The sequence below is a fragment of the Phocoena phocoena genome, chromosome 7, assembly GCF_963924675.1.
Source record: "Phocoena phocoena chromosome 7, mPhoPho1.1, whole genome shotgun sequence".
In the NCBI taxonomy this organism is placed as follows: Eukaryota; Metazoa; Chordata; class Mammalia; order Artiodactyla; family Phocoenidae; genus Phocoena; species Phocoena phocoena.
The window spans coordinates 5935457-5957699 of record NC_089225.1 but is presented as its reverse complement, the minus strand read 5'-3'; the positions used below and the strand labels follow the sequence as shown (position 1 = coordinate 5957699).

Genomic DNA, 22243 nt, shown 5'->3' with positions numbered 1-22243 from the left:
TGAGTAATATTCCATTGTGTGTGTGTGTATATATATATATATATATATATATATACCACATCTTCTTTATCCATTCATCTGTCGATGGACACTTAGGTTACTTCCATGTCTTGGCTATTATAAATAATGCTGCTACGAACATAATGGTGCATGTATTTTTTCAAAGTGTGGTTTCCTTTGGATATATGCCCAGGAGTGGGATTGCTGAGTCATACGGTAGCTCTATTTTTAGTTTTGTGAGAAATTGCCATACTCTTTTCCATAATGGCTTCACCAATTTACATTCCCACCAACAAGTGTACAAGGGTTCCCTTTTCTTCATATCCTCACCAACATTTGTTATTTGTGTTCTTGTTGATGATAGCCGTTCTGACAGGTGTGAGGTAACATCTCACTGTGGTTTTAATTTGGGTTTCTCCGATGATTAATGATGTTGAGCATCTTTTCATGTGCCTGTTGGCCATCTGTATGTCTTCTTTGGAGAAATGTCATTTAGGTCTCCTGCCCATTTTTTTAATCAGGTGTGTTTTTTTTGATGTTGAGCTGTATAAGCTGTTTATGTATTTTGGATATTAACCCGTTATCTGTCATATCACTTGCAAATATTTTCTCCATTCACGTTGTCTTTTTATTTTGTTGATGGTTTCCTTTGTTGCACAAAAGCTTCTAAGTTTAATTAGGTCCCGTTTGTTTATTTTTACCTTTATTTCCTTTGCTTTAGGAGACAGATTCCAAAAAATATTACTATGATTTATGTCAAAGAGTATTCTGCCTATGTTTTCTTCTAGGAGTTGTATGGTTTCTGGTCTTACATTTAGGTCTTTGAGCTTATTTTTGTATATGGTGTCAGAGAATGTTCTAATTTCATACTCTTACATGCGGCTGTCCAATTTTCCCAGCACCTCGTATTTTTTTAATTAACTAATTAGGTTGTGCTGGGTCTTAGTCGCAGCAGGTGGGCTCATTAGTTGCAGCTCGCAGATTCCTTAGTTGCGGCTCACAGGCTCCTTAGTTGCAGCACATGGGCTCCTTAGTTGCGGCATGCATGTGGGATCTAGTTCCCTGACCAGGGATCAAACATGGGCCCCCCTCATTGGGAGCGTGGAGTCTTAACCACTGCATCACCAAGGATGTCCCATCCCAGTACCTCTTATTGAAGAGACTGTCTTTTCTCCATTGTATATTCTTGCCTCCTTTGTCATAGATTAATTGACCATAAGTGAATGGGTTTATTTTTGAGCTCTCTATTCTGTTCCATTGATCTATGTGCATGTTTTTGTGCCAGTACCATGCTGTTTTGATTACTGTAGCTTTTTAGTATAGTCTGAAGTCAGGGCGCATGATTCCTCCAGAAGCCATTATTTTCAACTGCAAATTGTTGTTTTGGGGGGAGGCCAAAAAACCCTTTTGATTAATTTAGAAGCACTTGCCTGTCTCATTGGGGACTTGTGAGAATCAGTTTCTACATGTGCTTTCACATTCCTTTTTCCACCATGCCCAACCCAAATTCTTTTCTGCATACTGTGCAGTATGCTCTTTTTAATTTTTTACCTCCCTAACCCAATTGTATGTGTTATGCCAGCTGTCGTTAAAGTAACATAGTCATTTAGCCTTCTGAACGACCATCATGTCCGGTTCCTGCTGGCATTGATTGGTATTGTCATCATTTTCATTATTCAAACTCTTAAAAACATGGCCACAATATTCACCATGTTAAAAATTAAACTAGCACTGTCTCGACACAAATCATAACAGTCAGTCCACAGGCAAAGTGGATGTTCATGCTTTAGATTACAATGCACTTAAGTGGAATCACTAGGCAGTGGTGGGGTGGTGGTCTATAATGGATGATCCATTGTCAGTAACTGCAAATCATGGTTGTCACCATCAGCAACAGAGACTAGGGAAAGTGCCATGTCCATTTGGCACTAAAACTAGTGTGGCTTTCAGCCTCTCTTTTGGGGGTCACCTTTGGGTTTTGTACCTTTCCCCTAACCTTCTGTGCCCATCACTGAAAACTGGGAGTTTTCTCATCCCAGGGAAGAGTTTACCCAATGTAGGACTTTTAGTGCTAAAATCAGGACAGTCCCAGACAAACCAGGTTGGTTGGTCACTCTAGCAGATGCTTGTAGGATCAAGAGCTCCATCTCAAGATAAATACTGTATGACATCACTAATGACTGTAAAAAAAAAGAACTCATAGATTAAGGAAACAGACTGGTGGTTGCCAGAAGGTGGGAGCTGGGCGGGGGAAATGGGTGAAGGTGGTCAGTTATAAGATAAATAAGTTCCGGGGATGTAATGTACAGCATGGTAACCATAGTTAACAATGCTGTATTGCATATATGAAAGTTGCAATGAGAGTAGATCTTAAAAGTTCATATCACAAGAAAAAAATTGTAACTAGGTGAGGTGACAGCTGTTAACTAAACTTAGTGTGGTGATCATTTTGCAATATATACATATCTCAAATCATTATGTTGTATACCTTATATTAATACATTATATGTTAATTGCATCTCAATAAAACTGCAAAAAGAGAAATGTCTCCATATTAAAAAATCAATCGTATTTCTATATACTAGCAACAAACAATTGTAAATTGTAATCTGTAAAATGCCATTTACAATAGCATTTTAAAAACATGAGTTAAGTAGGGATAAATTTAACAGAATATATTCAAGACTGATGCACCGAAAGCTATCAAACTTTGGTGAGAGAAATTAACAGAGAGCTAAAAAAAAAATGGAGAGAAATACCATGCTAATAGATCAGAAGACTCAATACTGAGATGTCTTTTCTCCCCAGATTGTCCTATAGCGTCAACTCAACCCCAATCAAAATTCCAGCAAGCATTTTTTTTCATAGAAATTGACAAGCTGATCCTAAAATGTGTGTAGAAATGCAAAGGACCTGGAATAGCCAAAACAATTTTAAAAAAGAACAAAGAGGATTTACACCGCCTGATTTCATGGCTCACTGGAATCTTGTAACAGTGGTCAAGCAATTAAGACAGTATGATGCAGGCATAAGGAGGAACAGACAGATCAATAGAATAAAATGAAGTGCAGACGTAGACACATGCATATATGGTCAATTGATTTTTGACAAAGTACTGAGGCAATTCAATGGGGAAAGTGATAGTGTTTGCCACAAATGGTGCTGGAACAACTAGATATCCATAGGAAAAAAAAAAAAAGAACCAATCCCTGCCTCACACCATATATAAAAATTAATAAATTCAAAATGGGTGGGAGATCCAAATGTAAAAGCTAAAACCATAAAGCTTCTAGAAGAAAACATAAGAGAAAACCTTTGTGACCTATGGGATCTAAGGCAAAGATTTCTTGGGTAGGACACAAAAACACAAACCATAAAAAATATTGATAATTGGAGTTCATCAAAATTAAAAATATTTGCTCTTGAAAAGACACTGTTAAGTAATAAAAGACAAACCATCAACTGAAAGAAAATTTTATTTATATGACAAAGGACTTGTTGCCAGAATATATAAAAACTCTCAAAACTCAGTTTAAAAAATAGGTCAAAGATTTAAACAGTAACGTAACCAAAGAAGATATATGAATGGCAAGTAAGCACATGAAAAGATGCTTAAAATCATTAGTGATCAGGGAAATAAAAATTCAAGCTACAATGCGATACTACAACTCACCTATTAGAATAGCTAACAGTTAATAAACAAAACCCAAAGAACTGACCACACCAAATGCTGGGGAGGTTGCAGAGCAGTTAGAACATTTGTATGTTGCTGGTGGGAACGCAAAATAATATAAGCCACTTTTGATGACAGTTTTGCTCTCTTTCTTTCTTTCTTTTTTTTTTTTTAACAAAAGTAAACACGTACTTACCACATGACTCAGCAATCCCATTCCTAGATATTTGTCCACAAGAAATGAAAACGTATACCCACACAAAGACCTGTGCGTGAATGTTCTAGCAGTTTTATTTAATAATAGCCAAGAAGTGGCAAACGGATAGCAAATTGTGGTACCTCTGTATAATGGAAACTACGCAGCAATACAAAGAAACCGCTGATACACACATCAACATGGATAAATCTGAAAGCTTCATGTTGAATGAAAGAAGCCAGTTTTAAAAAGGCTACATACTTATACCCCAATAAAGATGTTTAAAAAAAAAAAGGCTACATACTGTAAGGATTCCATTTATATGCCATTCTACAAAAAACAACAGAAATCAGATCAGTGGTTGCCAGGGGCTGGGGGTGTTAAAAATGTCCCATTTAATTATTGTGCTGGTGGTTACACTATTACAGACATTTGTCAAAACAAACAGAACAGTTCATTCAAGAAGAGTGAATTTTACTGCAGGTAAATTATACCTCAAACCTATTTTTTAAAAAAAGAATAATAATAATAAAAAAGAATGAAATAATGCCATTTGCAGCAACATGGATGGACCTGAGCGAGTCCGTGGATGGACTCACTAAGTGAAGTGAGTCAGACAGAGAAAGACAAATATCATATGATATCACTTGTATGTGGAATCTAAAAAAACGATGCAGATGAACTTGTTTATAGAACAGAAACAGACTCACAGACTTAGAGGGCAGGCTTGTGGTTGCCAAGGGGGAGGATGGAGTGGGAGGTTAAGACTGGCATATGCACGCTACCGTATGTAAAACAGATAATCAACAAGGACCTACTGTAGAGCACAGGGAACTCTACTCAAGACCCTGTAATAACCTATTTGGGAAAAAAATCTGAAAAAGAACGGATATATGAATATGTATAAGTGAATCACTTTGCTGTGCACCTGAAACTAACACAACATTGTGAATCAACTCTACTCCAATATAAAATTAAAAGAAAAAGAATCAATGTGTCCTCGTGCCGTTGACATCATTTCCCCCGGGGGGTTTGATCCTCACCTCCTCTCTGGGATATTTGGGGAGCCACAAGGGAAAATTGTTGTCGATTAATCGATCACCTGTTAAGTCTCAGGCTCACCTTGTAGAAACTATTTGATCCTCATAACAACCACCCGAGGTGGATGCTATTCTTGGCCTCGTTTACGGAGTAGAAATTGGGGCCCAGGGAAGTTAAAGACCCAGCCAGGAAGATGCCAAGATGAGGTTTAAACCCGCGTAAGCCTGACCCCAAAGATGAGGTTTTTGAACACCCCACTGCTGGATGCCGTCTGATAATTTTGACTTTCTGTTTCCCCACACACGCACCTTTGCTTCTTGTTCCTTCACCTGGGTCCTCACAAATTCAGGGAATTCCCTGCACACAGACGTCCTCCCTGTCTCTCAATCACCTCTGGCTGGGATGCCTAAATTCTGCTCTAGCATCTGGAGTCGACCTGACTGAATTCGGGCCCATGTGGGGTGACACACCTGGGAAGAGAACCCCCAGAGTCAGACAAGGTCAGTCATCCGCGCCCACCAAGCCCGGTGAAGCTGAACCCTGGAGCAGCGGTCTGGACCCTTCTGTGGGACCAGAGCAGCGCCCCCTGCTGGAAGCCTGTTGCAGGTAAGCAGAGACGCTGGAGTCCAGGCTGCACCTAGACTTTCCAGGTGATGCCAGGCTTTCAGAGCCAGCAGAACTCGGCAACAGCTGGCGGCGTGGACCTTCCCTGCTTCAGGGAGATGAGCCGGGTCTCCTGCGCTGGCAGCCAATGCGGAGGCCGTGATGCAGGCACCCGCACTGCAGCGCCCCAGGAGGCCAACAGGCGTAAAGAGCAAAAGGAGACCCCCTGGCCTCCGGACAGCCTTCCAGGCCTTTGCGGACCCCAGCACTGGTCACTCCTCCCACTGCAGGTGCTCTGGCTCTTCTGGGTGCCAGTGGGCATCTGGGCTGGTTTGGAAGGGGGTGCCTCGGGCAGAGTCCCTTAGTCTTGGTCAGGGCCCGTGGTGGACCCTACATAGACTTCACATGGAGCTGATCTCCTGGGCTAGGCTGGGGAGCAGGTGGGAGGCGAGGAGGTGGTGGGGAAGGGAAGATGGGCGGGAATCCCTGTGAACACACACAGCGCCTTGCACTTGGCAGGCGGGGTGAGGGGTGGCAGGCAGTGGAGTGGAGGTGATGCCGCAGACCCATGGGGGAGGACCCTGGAGCAAGCACAGGGGTGCAGGAGGCATTTTCACACGTTCCTCAGCTTGCAAGCCTCCCCTCCTGTGTGGTCAGGTACGTCGTCTCCATGCTTCCTACTCGAGTCAACAGGACCGTGACTTCCCTTCTCCAAGCAGTGGCCCCAGACCCTACAAACAGCCGCTGGCTCCCTACTTCCTCGAGGCTCCATCCCAAACCCTGTCCCCTCCCCCTCCCCACCTGAGGGCCCTTCCTCTTTTACCTGGGTCCTGCCTGCCCTCTGATGTCCAGCTGAAGCTCTGCGTCCTCCAGGCAGCCTTCCCTGACCATCCCACTTGTGCTGATTTCCCTCTCCTCGGAATTCCGTAAGCGTCGCCATCTGCACCTGTCACCTGGCCTCCGCCCAGTGGGTCTGCCTTGTTAGAAGGTCACCCTGTTCCTCTGGTCTTCTCCAGTGGGCCGTGTGGGCAGCACAAGGGCCTTGTACTCCACAGCCGGGCACGGTGCTGTACCCCAGTAGGAGGCGTCTGGTTGCAAGGAGACATAAGGAAACAGGGGGTTTCCCAGGAGCACAGGGGGACTGCCATGAAGCCAATGGTAGGATATGCCCCAGTCATGACGAGGTAGGATGCTATCACCCGCCCGCAGCCCACCCGCGACTCTCAGCCTCTGTCTGCACATTCTACATCTTTCACCTCATCAGCCTCGTCTGCTTTAGTTGGAAACGTCAGTGCCTAGCCTCTGGCTTCAAAATCTGAGTCCAGGGACTTGCCTGGTGTTCCAGTGGTTAAGACTCCGTGCTTCCCCTGCAGGGGGCGCAGGTTTGATCCCTGGTCGGGGAACTAAGATTCCGCATGCTGCAAGGCGTGCCCCAAAAATTAAAAAATCTGTGAGTCCAGGGCTCACAGTGGAACTAGGCTCTAATGCCATACTCCTCGGGGCCGAGGGAGAGAATCTGATGGACTCCTGGGTCAGGGGACTTCCTGGTGCCGTCACCAGAGGCCAGCAGGGCAGGGTCACACGAGCCGTTCAGGGGCTGGGAGTTTGAGGAGTTTGGTCAAGTCCTCCACGGAGGGAGTGGGGTTTGGGAGAAGTGGGGGCATCCCCGATACAGGAAGGAAGATACAGAATAAATGCCAACGGACCGCAGGGCCAGGGCAGAGGCTCCAGGTCGAACCCTTTACTTCTGCTCCTGCCTTTTCTGGCAAACCGGTCAAGAACTGACTGCAGCCTTTTTGGAATCCTGTTTATTTTTCTCACTTGCTCACAGAAGTGGCCAAGAGGTGCTGGGAAGACCCGAGTTCTAATCCGGGCCCGCCACTTAACAGCTCCGTGAATCTGGGCAAGTGACAAAAGATTTCCGAGCGTCCTCATCTGCAAAATCGAGGTTATGGGAATAGTCGTGTGCAGTCGTGTGTGCGTGTGTGTGGGCTTGCGGGGCAGTTACCGGAGCGGCTGGAGCTGAGAGTTTAGCCGAGTGCTTGGCACCCATGTGGTAGGGACCCTGAGAGGCACATCTTTTCATGTTTTACATCAAACCTTCATGATGTAATCAGGATGGCCGGCCATTGAGTAATTAACAATGTTTCTTTTCTTTTACGCTGACACATAAAATAGATGCATCTTATGACTAATGGCATCCTAGATTTGATGAAATATCATTACCGGTTGTGCTGATCTGAGGCAAACCGCAGTATCTCCGGGTAAAAATGTCCCCATCAGCTAAAGGGGGGCAACGTCCCTCCTTCAGCCAGCTGCTGTGAGGCTAAAATGAGGCCGTGTCTGTAGACAGTTTTGACGTCGCCCACCCCTTCCCTCCTTCCCTCCTGCAGGCACCACTGATGGGCACAGGTGGGCTTGGGGCAGACAGAGCGGTCCTGAGCCGGGGACTTGTTTGTTTATCTGTGGAGAGGGAGGCCTCAGCACCAAGGGCCAAGCAAATATTTGAAGTTATGGATTAACTCGAGGTCCAGGCTGTCATGGCGGCAGGAGGGCGACCTTGCAGTTTCTCGGCGGTCCACCCCAGTAAGGCCCCTTCGAGGCAGGTCTGTGAGGGGGGCCGGAGGAGGGTGAGCAGGGCTGAAGGTGGACTCTTCTAGCCGGGGTTTGAGAGGCTGGCTGGAGCTTGGGGTAAAGGAAATCTGGGCTCTGCTGCCGGCCAGGCCAAGGCTCTGGCTGGCATTCCTCAGGCTGGGGTGCCATGGCTCCCAGGGGCCTTCCTCCCAGATTTTGAGGGAAGTGGAAGTCGGCTGAGGGCCTCCAGACCCCAGAGCCATCGCCAGAGGCAGCTTGGAACCCGGAGCCCTCCAGGCTCCCCACCGCAGCCTCACCTCTACTTCTAAACCCTTTAAACAAATGTCAGAATCAGCCTCAGAGGGAGTCGGCAAAGTGGAACATGAGGTTAGACGGGGAGGGGGGTGCCGGTGGGGCAGCCTGGGGGGCAGCGGGGGCTCCTAGGTTTCCGGCCAGCAGGGCTACCTCTGTGGCCTTGTGGTGCGCCTGGTGGTTTGCGGCAGGGGTTAAGGTTCCAGGCCTGGAGCCACACAGGCCTGAGCTCGAGCACTAGCTCTTCCGCTTCCTGGCTGTGGGTGTGTAATAAGAGATTTCTCTCCTGTGAGCCTCAGTCCCCCGCTCTGTGAAATGGGGTGACAACATTAATACCTCCCTCTTGGGTGGTGGTGAGCCTTCGCTGAGATAATAGTAGCTCATGCTTACCGAGCATTTGCTATGTGCAAACGTATTCAACAGCTTTAAGTAGATTAACTCATTTAATTCTCACAATAACCCTCTGAGGCAGAAATACAGTTTTTCCACCCGTTTTACAAACGAGGCAACTGAGGGGCAGTTAGGGATCTCGCCCGACAATTCTGTCCTGGAGCTGGGATTTGCACCAGGCGCTCTGACTTGGTGACCTGTCCTCTGAACCATGTCCAAATTTCTTGCAAGACACCGTGACTGTCCAATAAATGTCAGTTATTATTCTGAACCTGGCCTTTAGATCAGCACAGGCGTCACCCCTGAATCCTCAGCCAGGGAGGGCAGGAACGTTCTGGGTGCACCTGCCCATCACCCTTCTGTGTCGAGTCCCCTTTGATCTTCACCAGGTCACTGCCCCTCCCACTTCCTCTCTTCACTGGGCAGGCTCGGGTCGTGTGACCTTAGCCCCATATAGACAAGGGGACCGAGGCGCCACGTGGGTGTCTGAATAGTAAACAGGGACCCCCGACCCCAGCTTTTGCCCTGGCGATCCCACCCGGGGCCGGGGAAGGGGGCAGAGCGGGGGCTGGCGCGGCTGCTGGAAGCTCAGAAGTCCTCCTCAGACAGGTGGCAGCAACTTCAGAATGTGGCGGCCTACAAGCCTCTTATTGTTCGTGACCATCTGGGGAGTTTCCAGCGCACCAGCTCCTCCCGGTAAGGCCACTCTCCCACCCCCCTCCTCGGGACCCTCGGGGTCTTCACACCTTTCACCGTCTCCCCTGAGCCTCAGGGCGAGAGGAGATGAGAGGCGGACCTGAGGGAACAGGGATAAATTAACTGAGGGGAACACAGCAGCGGGCCGCAGCTCAGGGGCTGAGTCCTGTGGCGATGGCAGGGAGCCCCCGGGGTCGCGGGGTCACGTCCTTCCTCCCACCTGGGGGGTTGGTCACAGAGTCCCCTGGGTCCCCCCACTCCACCGTTCACTCCCTCAACTGTGAGAGTGCCAGGCCCCGCTGCCACGCAAACTGCCCCAGAGCAGCCTGTCCTCCTAAAATGCTCATCTGCTGGCCGCCACCCTGCCCCAACCCCTCCCCTGGTCCCCGCGGCCAGGGGACCAGGACGTGGAGAGGAGGCAGCCCGCGGGACAGCTGTGCTGCCTGGTTTCTTAGGCAGCCCCTCCCCCCACACCTCCTGCAGCCACCCTGGGCTCTTTCTCCCATTTATGCCTCTTCCTGAGCTGCTCTGTCTTCCTGGCGGCCCTTCCTCCCCACTCCCAGCCCCGGTTCCCACCTGCGGTCCTCTTGGCTCCTATGTCCAGACTCAGTCTGGCACGTCTTCCTTTCCTGAGGATGCCCTTCCTGGTCCAGGCACCCTCGAGCCTCTCTTGCTCACTCCCCTGCTTTGGTCCCTCCACCCCAGCTGTCCCCCTGCCCCCAAGGCAGACACCTCTCAGAGCCCAGGAGACATTTGGTGATGCTCCCCGGGTGGCAGGTCTGCCTTTTCCAGGTGTGCCTGCCCTAGGGGAAGGGCGTGGGAAATGCTCCACGAGGGGGACGGGAGGAGGGGAGGGCAGGGAGGATGGAGGGACGGCTTCACGACGGGGTTGCACAAGGTGTATCTGGAGAACGAGGCCCACTTACCTTTGCCGTATAATAATAACAACAGCAGCAGCACCCGGCATTTGTCGCTGCTCATTTCCGTACTGTTTTACGTGATTATCCCATCCTCATTTTTTGATGAATAAACTGAAGTTTAGAGAGGTAAAGACATGGGCTCAGGGTCACACGGAGGTCGGGCTGGGTTCGGAGGGAGGGAGGTCTGTCGGCCTCAGTGCATGCACCCTGAATGGTCAAGTGTCCTGTCCTCCGATGGCCGGCCCCCGGCTTCGGGAGGAGGAGAGGGTATCGGTACCTGGAGTTATAATCCTGAGGGACCCAAGATGAAAACCTCCCCAGGGACTCCCCAGCCAGGCCCCCCCCACCAACGCGAGCTCCCTGTCTCCCTCCCAGACTCAGTGTTCTCCAGCCACCGGCGTGCCCACCAGGTACTGCGGATCCGCAAACGCGCCAACACCTTCCTGGAGGAGCTGCGGCCCGGCAGCCTGGAGCGCGAGTGCACAGAGGAGACCTGTGAATTTGAGGAAGCTCGGGAGATTTTCCAAAACATGGAAGACACAGTAAGGCCGCCCGACTGGGTGCAGAGCGTGAGGCTCAGGGGTGGGACCTGGAGCGTCAGCCGGGGGCCCCTTGGGAGTCCTGGGAAGCGGTGGACACCAGCCCCTTACCCTCCCAGCTTGCCAGGGGTGCAGCAGTGGAGTGAACGGCCCTGTGGTCTTGGCCAGGGCACGTGGGACTCCAAGAAACAGAACTCTGCAATGAGCGTGAGAAGGGTCTGGGGAAGCCTTAGGCAGGGATTCCCACCCAATCCCACTGGAGGTAGCTCAGTCCCCCTCTCCACCTGTGACTGGCCACCACGGCCTCCCCTCTTCTCTCTCCCTCTGATCCAGAGGCCACCACCCCTGCTTCCACCCTGCTGACCAGGTGACCCAAGACTCCCTGATGTCTGGGCACACACACTCTGTGCCTTAGATACTCCAGGGGTGAAACCTGATTGCTCAGGGGATCCAAGGAAAGGGTCTGCATCCTCTCTGGCCCCCAGGGCCCTGTGGTGGTGGCCCTGAGGTGGTAGGATGCGCTCGGTAAGGGAGGTGTTCCTGATACAAGGCTCAGACCCCCTCCAGAACCCAGAGCTCACTTTAGCGACTAGGACCTGGGGGTTGTGCCACCACCTGGGTCCCCTTCAAGCTGTCTGTAGGCATGCCCTTCCCACTTAGCTGTCACAGCTGAAGGCGGAGCTCTGGGTGGCTTCCTCTCTTGCCCTCAGCCACCATCTCCACTGCCTCTTTCCCCAAATGGCCTCCTCAGTAGATGCCAAGATAATTTTCGGCAGGCACAGCCTGGGCACATCACACCCCTCCCGTGCCTCCCCCCCTCCCACCCACCCCCACCCCCCCGCCCAGGGTCTTCCAGGCCAGCATGGGGGCTTTCGGCCTGGGCATCAAGCAGTAGATCTCAGGGACTGGTGGTCCCAGCCCAGCAGCAGAAGTGCCACCAGAGAGCTGCTTAGAAAAGAAGACTGTCTGAACCGACAAAAGCCCTGTCTCACGCACACCATGTCCTGCTCGTCACCCAGCTCTGAGGACAGGCTCAGGGAAAGAGCAGACGCCGGGTGCCTGGAGGGATGGAGCTGGAAGCAGGCAGAGCACCCTGGGGGTGGGGTTGGGATTTGGGTCCATTCCTTTGCAGAGGCTGCTGGGGTAGCAGCCAGCGCCCAGAGGACGCTTCCAGCGGCACGGGCGGGGGACGGGGGGTGGGTTTGGGATGTGGGGTGGAGATGGGCAGAGGGGCAAGGAGCCTGGCTTTTCTCAGGGTGCAGCTGCCCAGAGGCTGGGGTTGACCCCTCTTTGTGTGGAAGCCCTTCCCTTCCCTGCCCGCTTAGATGCTGCCTCCCGGACCTGGGCCAGCCCGGGGAGGGACCCCGGGGTCTCCCCATCTACGCAGGTGGGCTGACGGCCCCTGACACCGCCCCTTCTCTCCGCAGATGGCCTTCTGGTCCAAGTACCACGGTGAGTGCGCTCCAGACCCCTGGCCGCGGTGCCCGTGCCCCTCGAGGTCTCTGGGCTGCTGAGGGCACGGGGACGGGGACGGGGCCGGGGGCCGGAGGACCCCCGTAATCCCCTCCTTACCCCTCGTCGCAGACGGGGACCAGTGCGCGGCCCCGCCGCCGGAGCACCCGTGCGACAGCCCGTGCTGCGGGCGCGGCACGTGCATCGACGGCCTGGGCGGCTTCCGCTGCGACTGCGCGCAGGGCTGGGAGGGCCGCTTCTGCCTTCAAGGTGAGGGGCAGCGGGCGGCGGGCCGGGGAGCTCCCCGGGGCCGGGGGCGGGGCCGGGCGCGCAGAGCGCTGCGCTCTCTCGGCGCCCTCCTGCCGGTCCCCCGCAGAGGTTCGCTTCTCCAACTGCTCGGCGGAGAACGGCGGCTGCGCGCACTATTGCTTGGAGGAGAAGGGCGGGCGCCACTGCCGCTGCGCGCCAGGCTACCGCCTGGGGGACGACCACCTGCTCTGCGAGCCCAAGGGTGAGCCGCAGATGGGGGACAGCACGGGGCGCCCGGGCGGTGAGCAAGCCACAGGGCCGAGTCCCAGGCGAAGGAGACGGGCCGCCCCGACGGGGAGGGAGGGTGCCCTCGTCGGGTCTCCTGCCCGCTCTTGCCCTCGCCCACCCGCCTTCCTCCAGGGGCCGCTGCCCACTCTGGGGGCGTGGCCTGGAGCAAGAACCCAGAGGTAGCGCATCTCCCCAGGGAGGAGCGGATGGGGCGGGCACGCCTCCAGCGTCCTCCTCATCTCTCTTGACGGCTTTCTTTCCGCCTTCACCTCTGGCTTCTCTGAGGAGAGACAGGAACCGTGATTCTGCCTTCTCTTCTACTTTCCTTTTTATACATTGAAATTTCTATCAGATTTATATACTTACGCCACAGTCGGAGTTTCACAGCTCTTACCATGATTTCAGCAGGTTGTTCCTCCGTGTGGATCTTCTTGCATTCACCGTGCAGCGCCCTTTTCATGTGGAAATGCGTGTCTTCTATCTCTAGGAACATTTCTTTAGTTATTTCCTTGATGACCTGCTCTGTGCTTTCTCTGTTCTCTCTTTCTGCACCTCCTAATCAGATCTCTTTCCCCGGATTGATCTTCTAGTTTTATTATCACATTATCTCTTCTATTTTCTGTATCTTTGACTTTGTGTTCTTCTTTCAGGGAACTTTCCACAACTTTATATTCCAGTCCTTTTACTGAAAAAAAAAAAAAAGCCAACTATTCCTTTTAAAGTAATTAGAGATTCACAGGAAGGTGCAAAGAAATGCCTGGTGGACCTGTTGGCTGGTGGGCTTTTCTGTGAGACCATCTGAAGGCCCAGGTCACTGGCAGAACCCCTATTGCCCAGATTCTTAGGTCTTTAGGCTTTTTTCTGAGAGTAATCCTCCAAGTTCATGCTTGGGTGGTCCCAGCCTGGCTTCCAGGCCCCTGGGGAGAGTAGGGGGAGAGGAACTGGCATCTGCCCCGTCTGCAGATGTCTGCGTGACTCTCTCTGGTCAGCCTTGCGTGTCACTGTTCCCTGTGGCGGTGCCTGGAGCCCCCAGGTCTCTGGTTCACCGTCTGCGGAGAATACACCTAGGGTCTTCTGCAGGGGTCAGAGAGGAGAGTCAAGCCACTGATGAGGGGTCGAGACAGAAGCCTAAGGCTCTAGCAGTTTCTTTGACAAGCTCTCAACATTCCTGCTGTAGCCCCACCTGCACAGCTTCTTCAGAGACACGTGGAGGCTTCCTGGGCGTTTGTGTTGCCAAGCAGCCTGCTCCCAGCGTCTCCTACCACTGGCTGAGGTTTCGACTTTCTCAGTCGGCCAAATCAGTTACCATGTCCCTCTGCTGTCCAGCTTCTGGAACCTTGTCGCTGTTGTTTCATCTCCATTTTCTGTCACTAGGCAATCCCCCTGCTGATGGTTTCCCACTGCTTCTCGCGAGTCTAAATCTCCCATCGCAGCCTGAATTGGCCCTGGCCCGCCTCCCAGCCCTCACTTCTGCTCAGTGCTCTCTCCTCTGGGCTGGAGCTCACAGCCGTGCTCAGAGCCACTCTGCGGCTCTCTGGGCGTGTCCACCTCCTCCTCCCCATAAGTCCTTACCTCTGTTAGGAGCTCGGCAGTATCCCAGCGCTGAGACCTTGCTTGTGCATCTCAGGGATTACTCCCAACAGCCCTGGGGTGTCCCAACTCTGAGAACTTTAACGACCTGCCCAAGGGCGCACCGCCAGGTAGAGATGCTGCTTGGTCTGACTCTTGCCATTAAGTGGCGCGGTTCGTTAACCGACTGACTATCCCGAGGGGCTTTGCAAGTTGATAGAATTGAGCGTTGAGCATCATTTATCCTACAAGGCAGCAAAGGAGGCTGCTGGCAGGAGGGGGACAGAGATGGGAGGGCAGTCTCGGGAGCAGTACCCAGCAGGCACTCAGCAGCCTCCCCCTGCCTTCAGTGACGTTCCCTTGTGGGAGGCCAGGGAAGCGAATGGAGAAGAAACGCAAGAACTTGAAACGTGACGCAGACCAAGTAGACCAAGAAGGCCAATTAGATCCACGGCTCATCGGTGGGCAGGAGGCCGGATGGGGAGAGAGCCCCTGGCAGGTGAGAGGAGAGAGAGGCAGCGGCTCACCAGCTGGGTCGGGAGTCACTGAGCCCACCCAGTTCCTGCTCAGCAGGCACCAGTGGGAAGGGAAGTGCAGCCTTTGCTTGGCCGGGGGGGGGGAGGAGGAGGCGGCAGTGCTAAGGGTGGAGGGTTCCAGGGAAAGATGGCGCTAACCCGATGGGAGAGGAGCAGCCGGGCAGGGTGGGCTGGGCACCGGGGGCCAAGGGGGAATGTGCAGGAAGGAGAGGTATAGCTTTTAAAAAGAGCTGGAAAGATAATGCTTTGCTGGTGGTATTTGAGGCAGAAGCCTGGCTGAGGGGAGCGGTGTTTTGCGTGGGAAAGGGCTGGGAGGGAGGGTTGTCCTCTGCCCCGCCATGGGAACTAACACTTATTTGGTCCCCATCTCTGCCAGGCACTGGGTTGGGGGGCGGGATTGTCCAGAGATCAATAAGCGGGGGTGGTGGGGGGCTTCCCTGGTGGCGCAGTGGTTGAGAGTCCGCCTGCCGATGCAGGGGACGCGGGTTCGTGCCCCAGTCCGGGAAGATCCCACATGCCACGGAGCGGCTGGGCCCGTGAGCCATGGCCGCTAAGCCTGCGCGTCCGGAGCCTGTGCTCCGCGACGGGAGAGGCCACAACAGTGAGAGGCCCGCGTACCGCAAAAAAAAAAAAAAAAAAAAGCAGGGGACTGGCAGGTCTTGGGGCGCTCACAGCCCCCAGGAGATTCAGGCTCCTAAACACATGGTAACCCAATGGGACCAGAGCCGGCTGACAGGACAGGGACTGAGGGAACCTGGAGAGGGCTCCCAAGGCAGCCTGGGGGCCTCAAAGGCTTCTCAAAGGCCTCGACGACCAGCCTGAGTCCCCGACGGTGAGAAGAACTCTCTGGACGCTGCTGAGGAGGATTATAGGAACAGCACAGGCAAAGGCGGGGAGACACCCTGGAACAGGCAAACGCCGTCAAACATGCAGAAAAGAAAATGCCAAAAAAGTCCATGCCCGTGTGACCAGGGAACCCAGGGAAGACCTATTTATGCAGCTAGTGCCTGGGGCTGTGCTGAGACCGGGGGCCCTGACACGGAGCTGTCGGAAGGCCGTGTGGTGCCGTCACTGCCCACCCCCCATTACAGGTGATCCTGCTGGACTCAAAGAAGAAGCTGGCCTGCGGGGCGGTGCTCGTCCACGTCTCCTGGGTGCTGACAGCGGCCCACTGCTTGGACGACCGCAAGAAGCTCATCGTCAGGCTAGGTGCGGGCTGGAACCAGGCCGGAGGGGTGGCCCAGACGGGCTGGCCGGGTGGGGAGCCTGGTCTCCGGAGTGCTTGAGCAAGACGACACCAGAGCCGCACAGAAGGCATCTGGGGGGAAGAGGCCCACGTGCTCCCTCCCCGCCACTCCTGTGGCGGCATTTTAGACACAATGACACCAGGTAGTTTGCACGTAAGGGATTCTCTTCGAATCTGGTGCCCAGGTGCTTACACACGTGTGTTTGCCAGCGAGGAGGTTACACACATACTTGTGTCTTCACTCTCACTATGTGGAGTGGCCGTGTGTGTGGACCCGCAGCACCCTGGGGTGCAGAGACCCAGAAGACATCCTCAGGGCCACGCTTCACACAGGGTGACGAGGATGGACTGTGCAGCGGGGGCCCTGGCATCTGGCACAGCAGCAAGCTGCTTCCCTGCAACAGCCCAGGGCTCCCCGAGCCTAGACCCCACTCTCTACCAATTTCTGGGGGGCGGGGGTTCTCTCACTCCAATCTTTATGCGAAAAGAAAAAGAGGCAAAGATACGTACTGAGAGTGAATGACCAGATTCACACACCCTGCCATCACGCCCAGGACAACCAGAGGCCAGTGGCCTCCAGCGGAGCTGGGCTTGGAGGCAGAGCCCTCACCCCCCCTTTCCGGGAACCAGCAGCCTCGCCTGAGAAGACCTTGTGTCTTGTGTGTGGTCCAGATCTTTCTTCCCTGGTGGAGCCTGTGTCCGGCTGGCTGCTCCTGCCCTGCCCCCATCTTGGCAGGTGTCCCATGTTCTCTTTGTGGCTCTGGTCTATGTCCCAGGTCTCCAGGGAGCTTCAGGCTTCCCTGCTGACTGCCCACCGCCGGTCACTTCCCAGGCCTCACTGCTCCGTCTATGAGCCAGTCCTGAATTCAGACCACCGTTCTGCCCCTTTAGGACTGACACTCACGGGCTGTTAGCCTTGATAGGGACCATGTGGCCCAGGACAGTGCCGGGCATATGTGGTGACCACTCCTGCTGTCCCTCCACGAGGACCTGCAGGAGCGTGGCAGCCACGTTGGCTCCAGGAGGCCCCAGGGGAGGGAGGCTCCCCCAAGCCCACTCTGACAGCCCCTCTGCCCTGCAGGGGAGTATGACCTGCGGCGCCAGGAGAAGTGGCAAGTGGACCTGGACATCAAGGAGGTGTTTGTCCACCCCAACTACACCAAGAGCACCAGTGACAATGACATCGCGCTGCTCCACCTGGCCCGGCCAGCCACTCTCTCGCAGACCATTGTGCCCATCTGCCTCCCAGACAGTGGCCTGTCGGAGCGCGAGCTCACCCAGGTCGGCCAGGAGACGGTGGTGACAGGCTGGGGCTACCGCAGCGAGGCCAAGAGAAACCGCACCTTCGTCCTCAACTTCGTCAGGGTCCCCCTGGTCTCGCGCAATATGTGCGTTCTGGCCATGCAGAACAAGATATCCGAGAACATGCTGTGCGCCGGCATCCTGGGGGACCCGCGGGATGCCTGTGAGGGCGACAGCGGGGGGCCTATGGTCGTCTCCTTCCGCGGCACCTGGTTTCTGGTGGGCCTGGTGAGCTGGGGCGAGGGCTGCGGGCGCCTCAACAACTACGGTGTTTACACCAAAGTCAGCCGTTACCTCGACTGGATCCATGGCTACATCAACGCTAAGGAGGCCTCCCTCGAGAGCCAGGTGCCTTAGCGTCTTCCCCACTTGTGTCTGGACCCCAGAGGACACCCTTGGACGGGGGCTGGGTTGTTGAATGGCCAAGATGTTGGACATTAAAAAGGGCATGGAGCAAGCACAGCAGCTATGGATCTGTCTGTCTTTCTGACCCTTTTCTGGGCTGTTCTGGAGGGAAGCATTTTTGGAGCATCTACTGCACGCCCCACACTTTATGAACTGGATCTTATTTACCTTCCACAACAACTACTCTGTGGGGTAGGAAGGAGCAGACCCAAGGTTTGCGACGTCTAAAGCCGGTAAAATTCGGGGAAGCTCGCTTTATGAAAAAGAATAAAAAATGGGACTACAAAACTGGGAGAGTCCCTCCCAGGGCTTTGGAAGGGGCCTGTGTGAGTCAGGGATACTGACAGTAAAGCCAGCTCTGAAGGTAGAGACTGCAGCTCCTATTATGGGGGAAGAAACTGAGGTTCAGGAAGGTTTGCATTGTGGAGCCAAAACTCAAACTTGGTTTGACTCCCAAGCCAGGGCCCTTCAGGCCGCCCCCCTCTCTTCCGGGGTTTGTGCCCCGGTCTGGGAAGATCCCACATGCCGCGGAGCGGCTGGGCCCGTGAGCCATGGCCGCTGAGCCTGCGCGTCCGGAGCCTGTGCTCCGCAACGGGAGAGGCCACAATAGTGAGAGGCCCGCGTACCACAAAAACAAAACAAAACAAAACAAAAAAACCCATAATGAGGTGTCACCTCATATCTGTTAGAATGGTTATTATCAAAAAGACAAGAAATAACATGTGTTGGCAAGGATGTAAAGAAAAGGGAACACTTGTGCACTGTTGGTGGGAATGTAAATTGGTGCAGCTACTATGGAAAAACAGTATCGACGATGCTCAAAAAATTAAAAACAGAACTACCGTATGAGCCAGCAATTCCATTTCTGGGGATTTATCCAAAGGAAACGAAAACACTAACCCGAAAAGATACACACACCCCCAGGTTCATTGCAGCATTGTTTACAATAGCCAAGACATAGAAACAACCTAAGTTCCATCACTGGATGAATAGATAGAGAAAATATGAGACAGGTAGGTAGATAGATAGATATGAGATAGAAATATAAAATGTGAGATATACACACACACACACCATGGGGATGTAATGTACAGCATGGTGACTATAATTAATAATACTGTATTGTGTATTTGAAAGTTGTTAAGAGAATAGATCTTAAATGTTCTCATCACAAGGAAAAAAAACTGTGTGGTGATGGATGTTAACTAGACTTATATACGCTGCAAATATATACAAATATTGAATCATTATTTTGTACACCTGAAATTAATATAATGTTATACGTTAATAATATCTCAATTAAAAAATAAAGAAAAGGGAGGGAATTAGGAAGTATTTTATTTTAAGCTAATAAATTTGAAAACATACATGAAATAGATACAATACTGAAAAAATACAAAATATGAATGCTGATGCAAAAAGAAAATTGAAGTGGTGAAAGCCATTCCCACCTCCCCTCAAAAGCTTCAGCCACATGTTGTTTTAGTGTGTGTGAGTTCTAGCAAACTTTTAAAAAAATATTTATTTGGCTGCATTGGGTCTTAGTTGCAGCTCACCGGCTCCTTAGTTGCGGCATGCAAACTCTTAGTTGAGGCATGCACGCAGGATCTAGTTCCTGGACCAGGGACCGAACCCGAGCCCCCTGCATTGGGAGCGCGGAGTCTTTACCACTGCACCACCAGGGAAGTCCCTACCAAATTTTTAAAGAACAGAAAGTTCCCATCTTAAACAAGCAAAAGGAGCAAAACAGTGCAACAGGTGCCCAGCTCATTTTACATTTAGTGCCTCAGTTGCTGGCCTAGGACTCGCTGAGGTAAGCTCCTCCCTCCCCTCCTTTCCTTCATGCAAATCCAGGACTGATGGTCACAGTAACTAAAACCTTTTCAGAGAAGGGGAAGGTCAGCCAAGGCTGAAGTCAGCTGTGAAAGTGGAAGAGTTCAGTTTTCCAGTGGAAGCTGGCCATGCAGAGAACCCAAGGCTGGGGCTGCTGGAGCGAGGGGCTGGGGGTTCTGCCCCCTGAGAAGCCCTCCAACCCAGCTTCACCTGGAAGGACAGATGGGAAATTGCCAACCAAAGTGAGGCCAAAGGACCACAGTGAGCTAGGGGAAGACGGCAGGGCGCTGGCAGGAGCTGAGAGGCAACGGTCCAGGAACAGGTGGGCCAAGTCTCAGGGGAGGCCAGGAGAGCCTGGGTGGCAAGACGGGAGAGGCCACAGGTCAGGGTGATGGTGGCCATATTGAATACTTTCACTGCAGCTGACCGTGTGATGGAAATCTCACACCAACCAGAGGGGCGAACTGCTGAGGGTCCCCGTTTTGATGAAGAGGAAAGAGGCTAGAGGGGATGCCTAAGTTGTCCCTATCGGGGGAGTCCGGCTGGGGGTGTGGTTGGCTCCAAAGTCCCTGCTCTGTCCTCTGTGACACGGAGCCAGGTCGCAGGTGAAAGAGGAGTCATGTATGGTTGGGCAGTGGCAGGACCTGGGCTCTGTCAATATTTGGGATGGTTCAATCATTAGCCAACTTCAGCCTTGTCCCTTGGCGGACTCCCCAGGGCAGGTGCTGGGCCAGGCCTGGCCCTGGCTGCAGCCCTTGGAGACTGGAGCCCTGAGCCCACCCCGCCAGCCCTCTGGGGGCTCCATGGGGCTTCTCCAGGGTTGGACATGGAGGGGCGGGCAGCTGGCAGTGGCCGCCCTCTGCTCCGGAAATTGCCCGCGTGGTTGGTGGTATCCCCGCCTGTCCCCGCCCACAGGGCTACAGTCCTGTCTCGGCAGCCAAGTGAGCACGCGTTTAGGATGCTAAAACAACTGGGAAATTGAGTTTGAAAGTAATCTGTCAAGAGAAAAAAAAGGCATTGAAAGTAGTCATCATGGGAAAGGCAGAATTTTGATGGACTTGATTGCACTTATTTTGTGGTTTAGGATGATTTTTATTTTCAATTATGTATGTGGGGAAAGAAAGCACACCATATTCTTTCTAGTGCCCTGCTCGCATTGACCTGTGCTAAGTGCCAAGGACTGTTCTAGGCCCTTCATGTGCACTGTTTGATTTAATCCTCTAGGCCATCCTAAGAGACACATGCTCTCCCATTTTACCCATCTTAGGCTCAGAGAGGTGAAACTACTTTCCAAAGGCACAGTAAGTATGGAGAGGATGAGGACCTGCCCCCACGTTTGTCTGACTCCAAGCGAGGACCCTTTAGTTAAGGTCGGTCCTGGAGAGATCTCAGCAGAGTAAGGAACTGGGGAGGGGTGCAGGGGCGCAGGTGAGGGTGTCCTCCAAGTTCTGGCAGAGGCTGGAGCTGAATGGGACCAGCCCTGGGAATGCAGGGTCCCAGTGGCTGACACGTCCCTGCCATGTACTCTCCACAGACAGAGTTCTGATTCCATTACAAAGTGAGATGCAGGAACAAGACATCGCCTGAGATAAGGCACGTGAGCTGGAGCTGGGTGGTGGCAACTGGGTGGAAAAGCCTAACTTGGTCCCAGAGAATTGATGTTGTTTGGGGGCCAGTCACCTCACCCCACTGGGCCACAGCACTCATCACTTGACCCTCATTTAGAAGGCAAGAAAACCCAGATCTCACTGCAAGTCGATGGTAGAGTTAGGCCTGAAATCCAGGACCCCTCGTTCTAGCCCGTGTTCTTTCCCCTGCACCCACTCATCATCTTGTATTAGGAGCATAAGGGCCAGAGTGTGGGCACTGAGGTCCCACAGGACCTTTCATCAGGCAGGAGCATGTTGCACGTGCTTAAAAGAAATCAAAATTATACATGCACATGGTTAAACAACCAACTAGTACAGAGGACTTAATATGAGCGGTCATTACCTGCCATCCAATCCCTCCTCATTTACTCCTTTATTTCTCTTTGCTGATTTGAGTAGTTTTTATTATTCTTTCTTCAAGTTCACTAATTCTGTCTTCTCCTGTGTCCAATCCCTGTGAAATCTGTCCAGTGAGTTATTAATGTCGGATACTAAAGTTTTCCACTCTAGAATGTCCATATGATTCTCTTTGCATATTCCATCTCTCTCAAAAAAATTCTCCATCTTTTCATTCATTTTTTTTCTCTATCTTATATTGTTATAGTCATTTTTTTTTTTTTTTTTTTTTGCGGTACACGGGCCTCTCACTGTTGTGGCCTCTCCCGTCACGGAGCACAGGCTCCGGATGCGCAGGCTCAGCGGCCATGGCTCACGGGCCCAGCCTCTCCACGGCATGTGGGATCTTCCCGGACCGGGGCATGAACCCGTGT

General features: G+C 52.6%; 1 protein-coding gene across 3 annotated transcripts; it reads left to right on the top strand.

Moving 5' to 3' along the window:
• Positions 1 to 8048: 8048 nt before the first annotated feature.
• On the top strand, positions 8049 to 18046 carry PROC (protein C, inactivator of coagulation factors Va and VIIIa). Of its 3 annotated transcripts, XM_065880419.1 has the most exons (9): positions 8049 to 8099; positions 9399 to 9485; positions 10781 to 10947; positions 12372 to 12396; positions 12529 to 12666; positions 12773 to 12907; positions 14853 to 15001; positions 16130 to 16247; positions 17366 to 18046. In XM_065880419.1, the coding sequence occupies exons 1-9, from the start codon at positions 8054 to 8056 to the stop codon at positions 17941 to 17943; spliced, it is 1443 nt and encodes a 480-aa protein (XP_065736491.1). In that variant the 5' UTR covers positions 8049 to 8053; the 3' UTR covers positions 17944 to 18046. The 3 variants fall into 3 exon arrangements, with proteins under 3 accessions (XP_065736491.1, XP_065736492.1, XP_065736493.1); XM_065880420.1 differs by lacking the exon at positions 8049 to 8099 and having other exon boundaries at positions 9416 to 9485; positions 10787 to 10947; XM_065880421.1 differs by lacking the exon at positions 8049 to 8099 and having other exon boundaries at positions 9416 to 9485; positions 12529 to 12683; positions 12832 to 12907.
• Positions 18047 to 22243: the final 4197 nt, after the last annotated feature.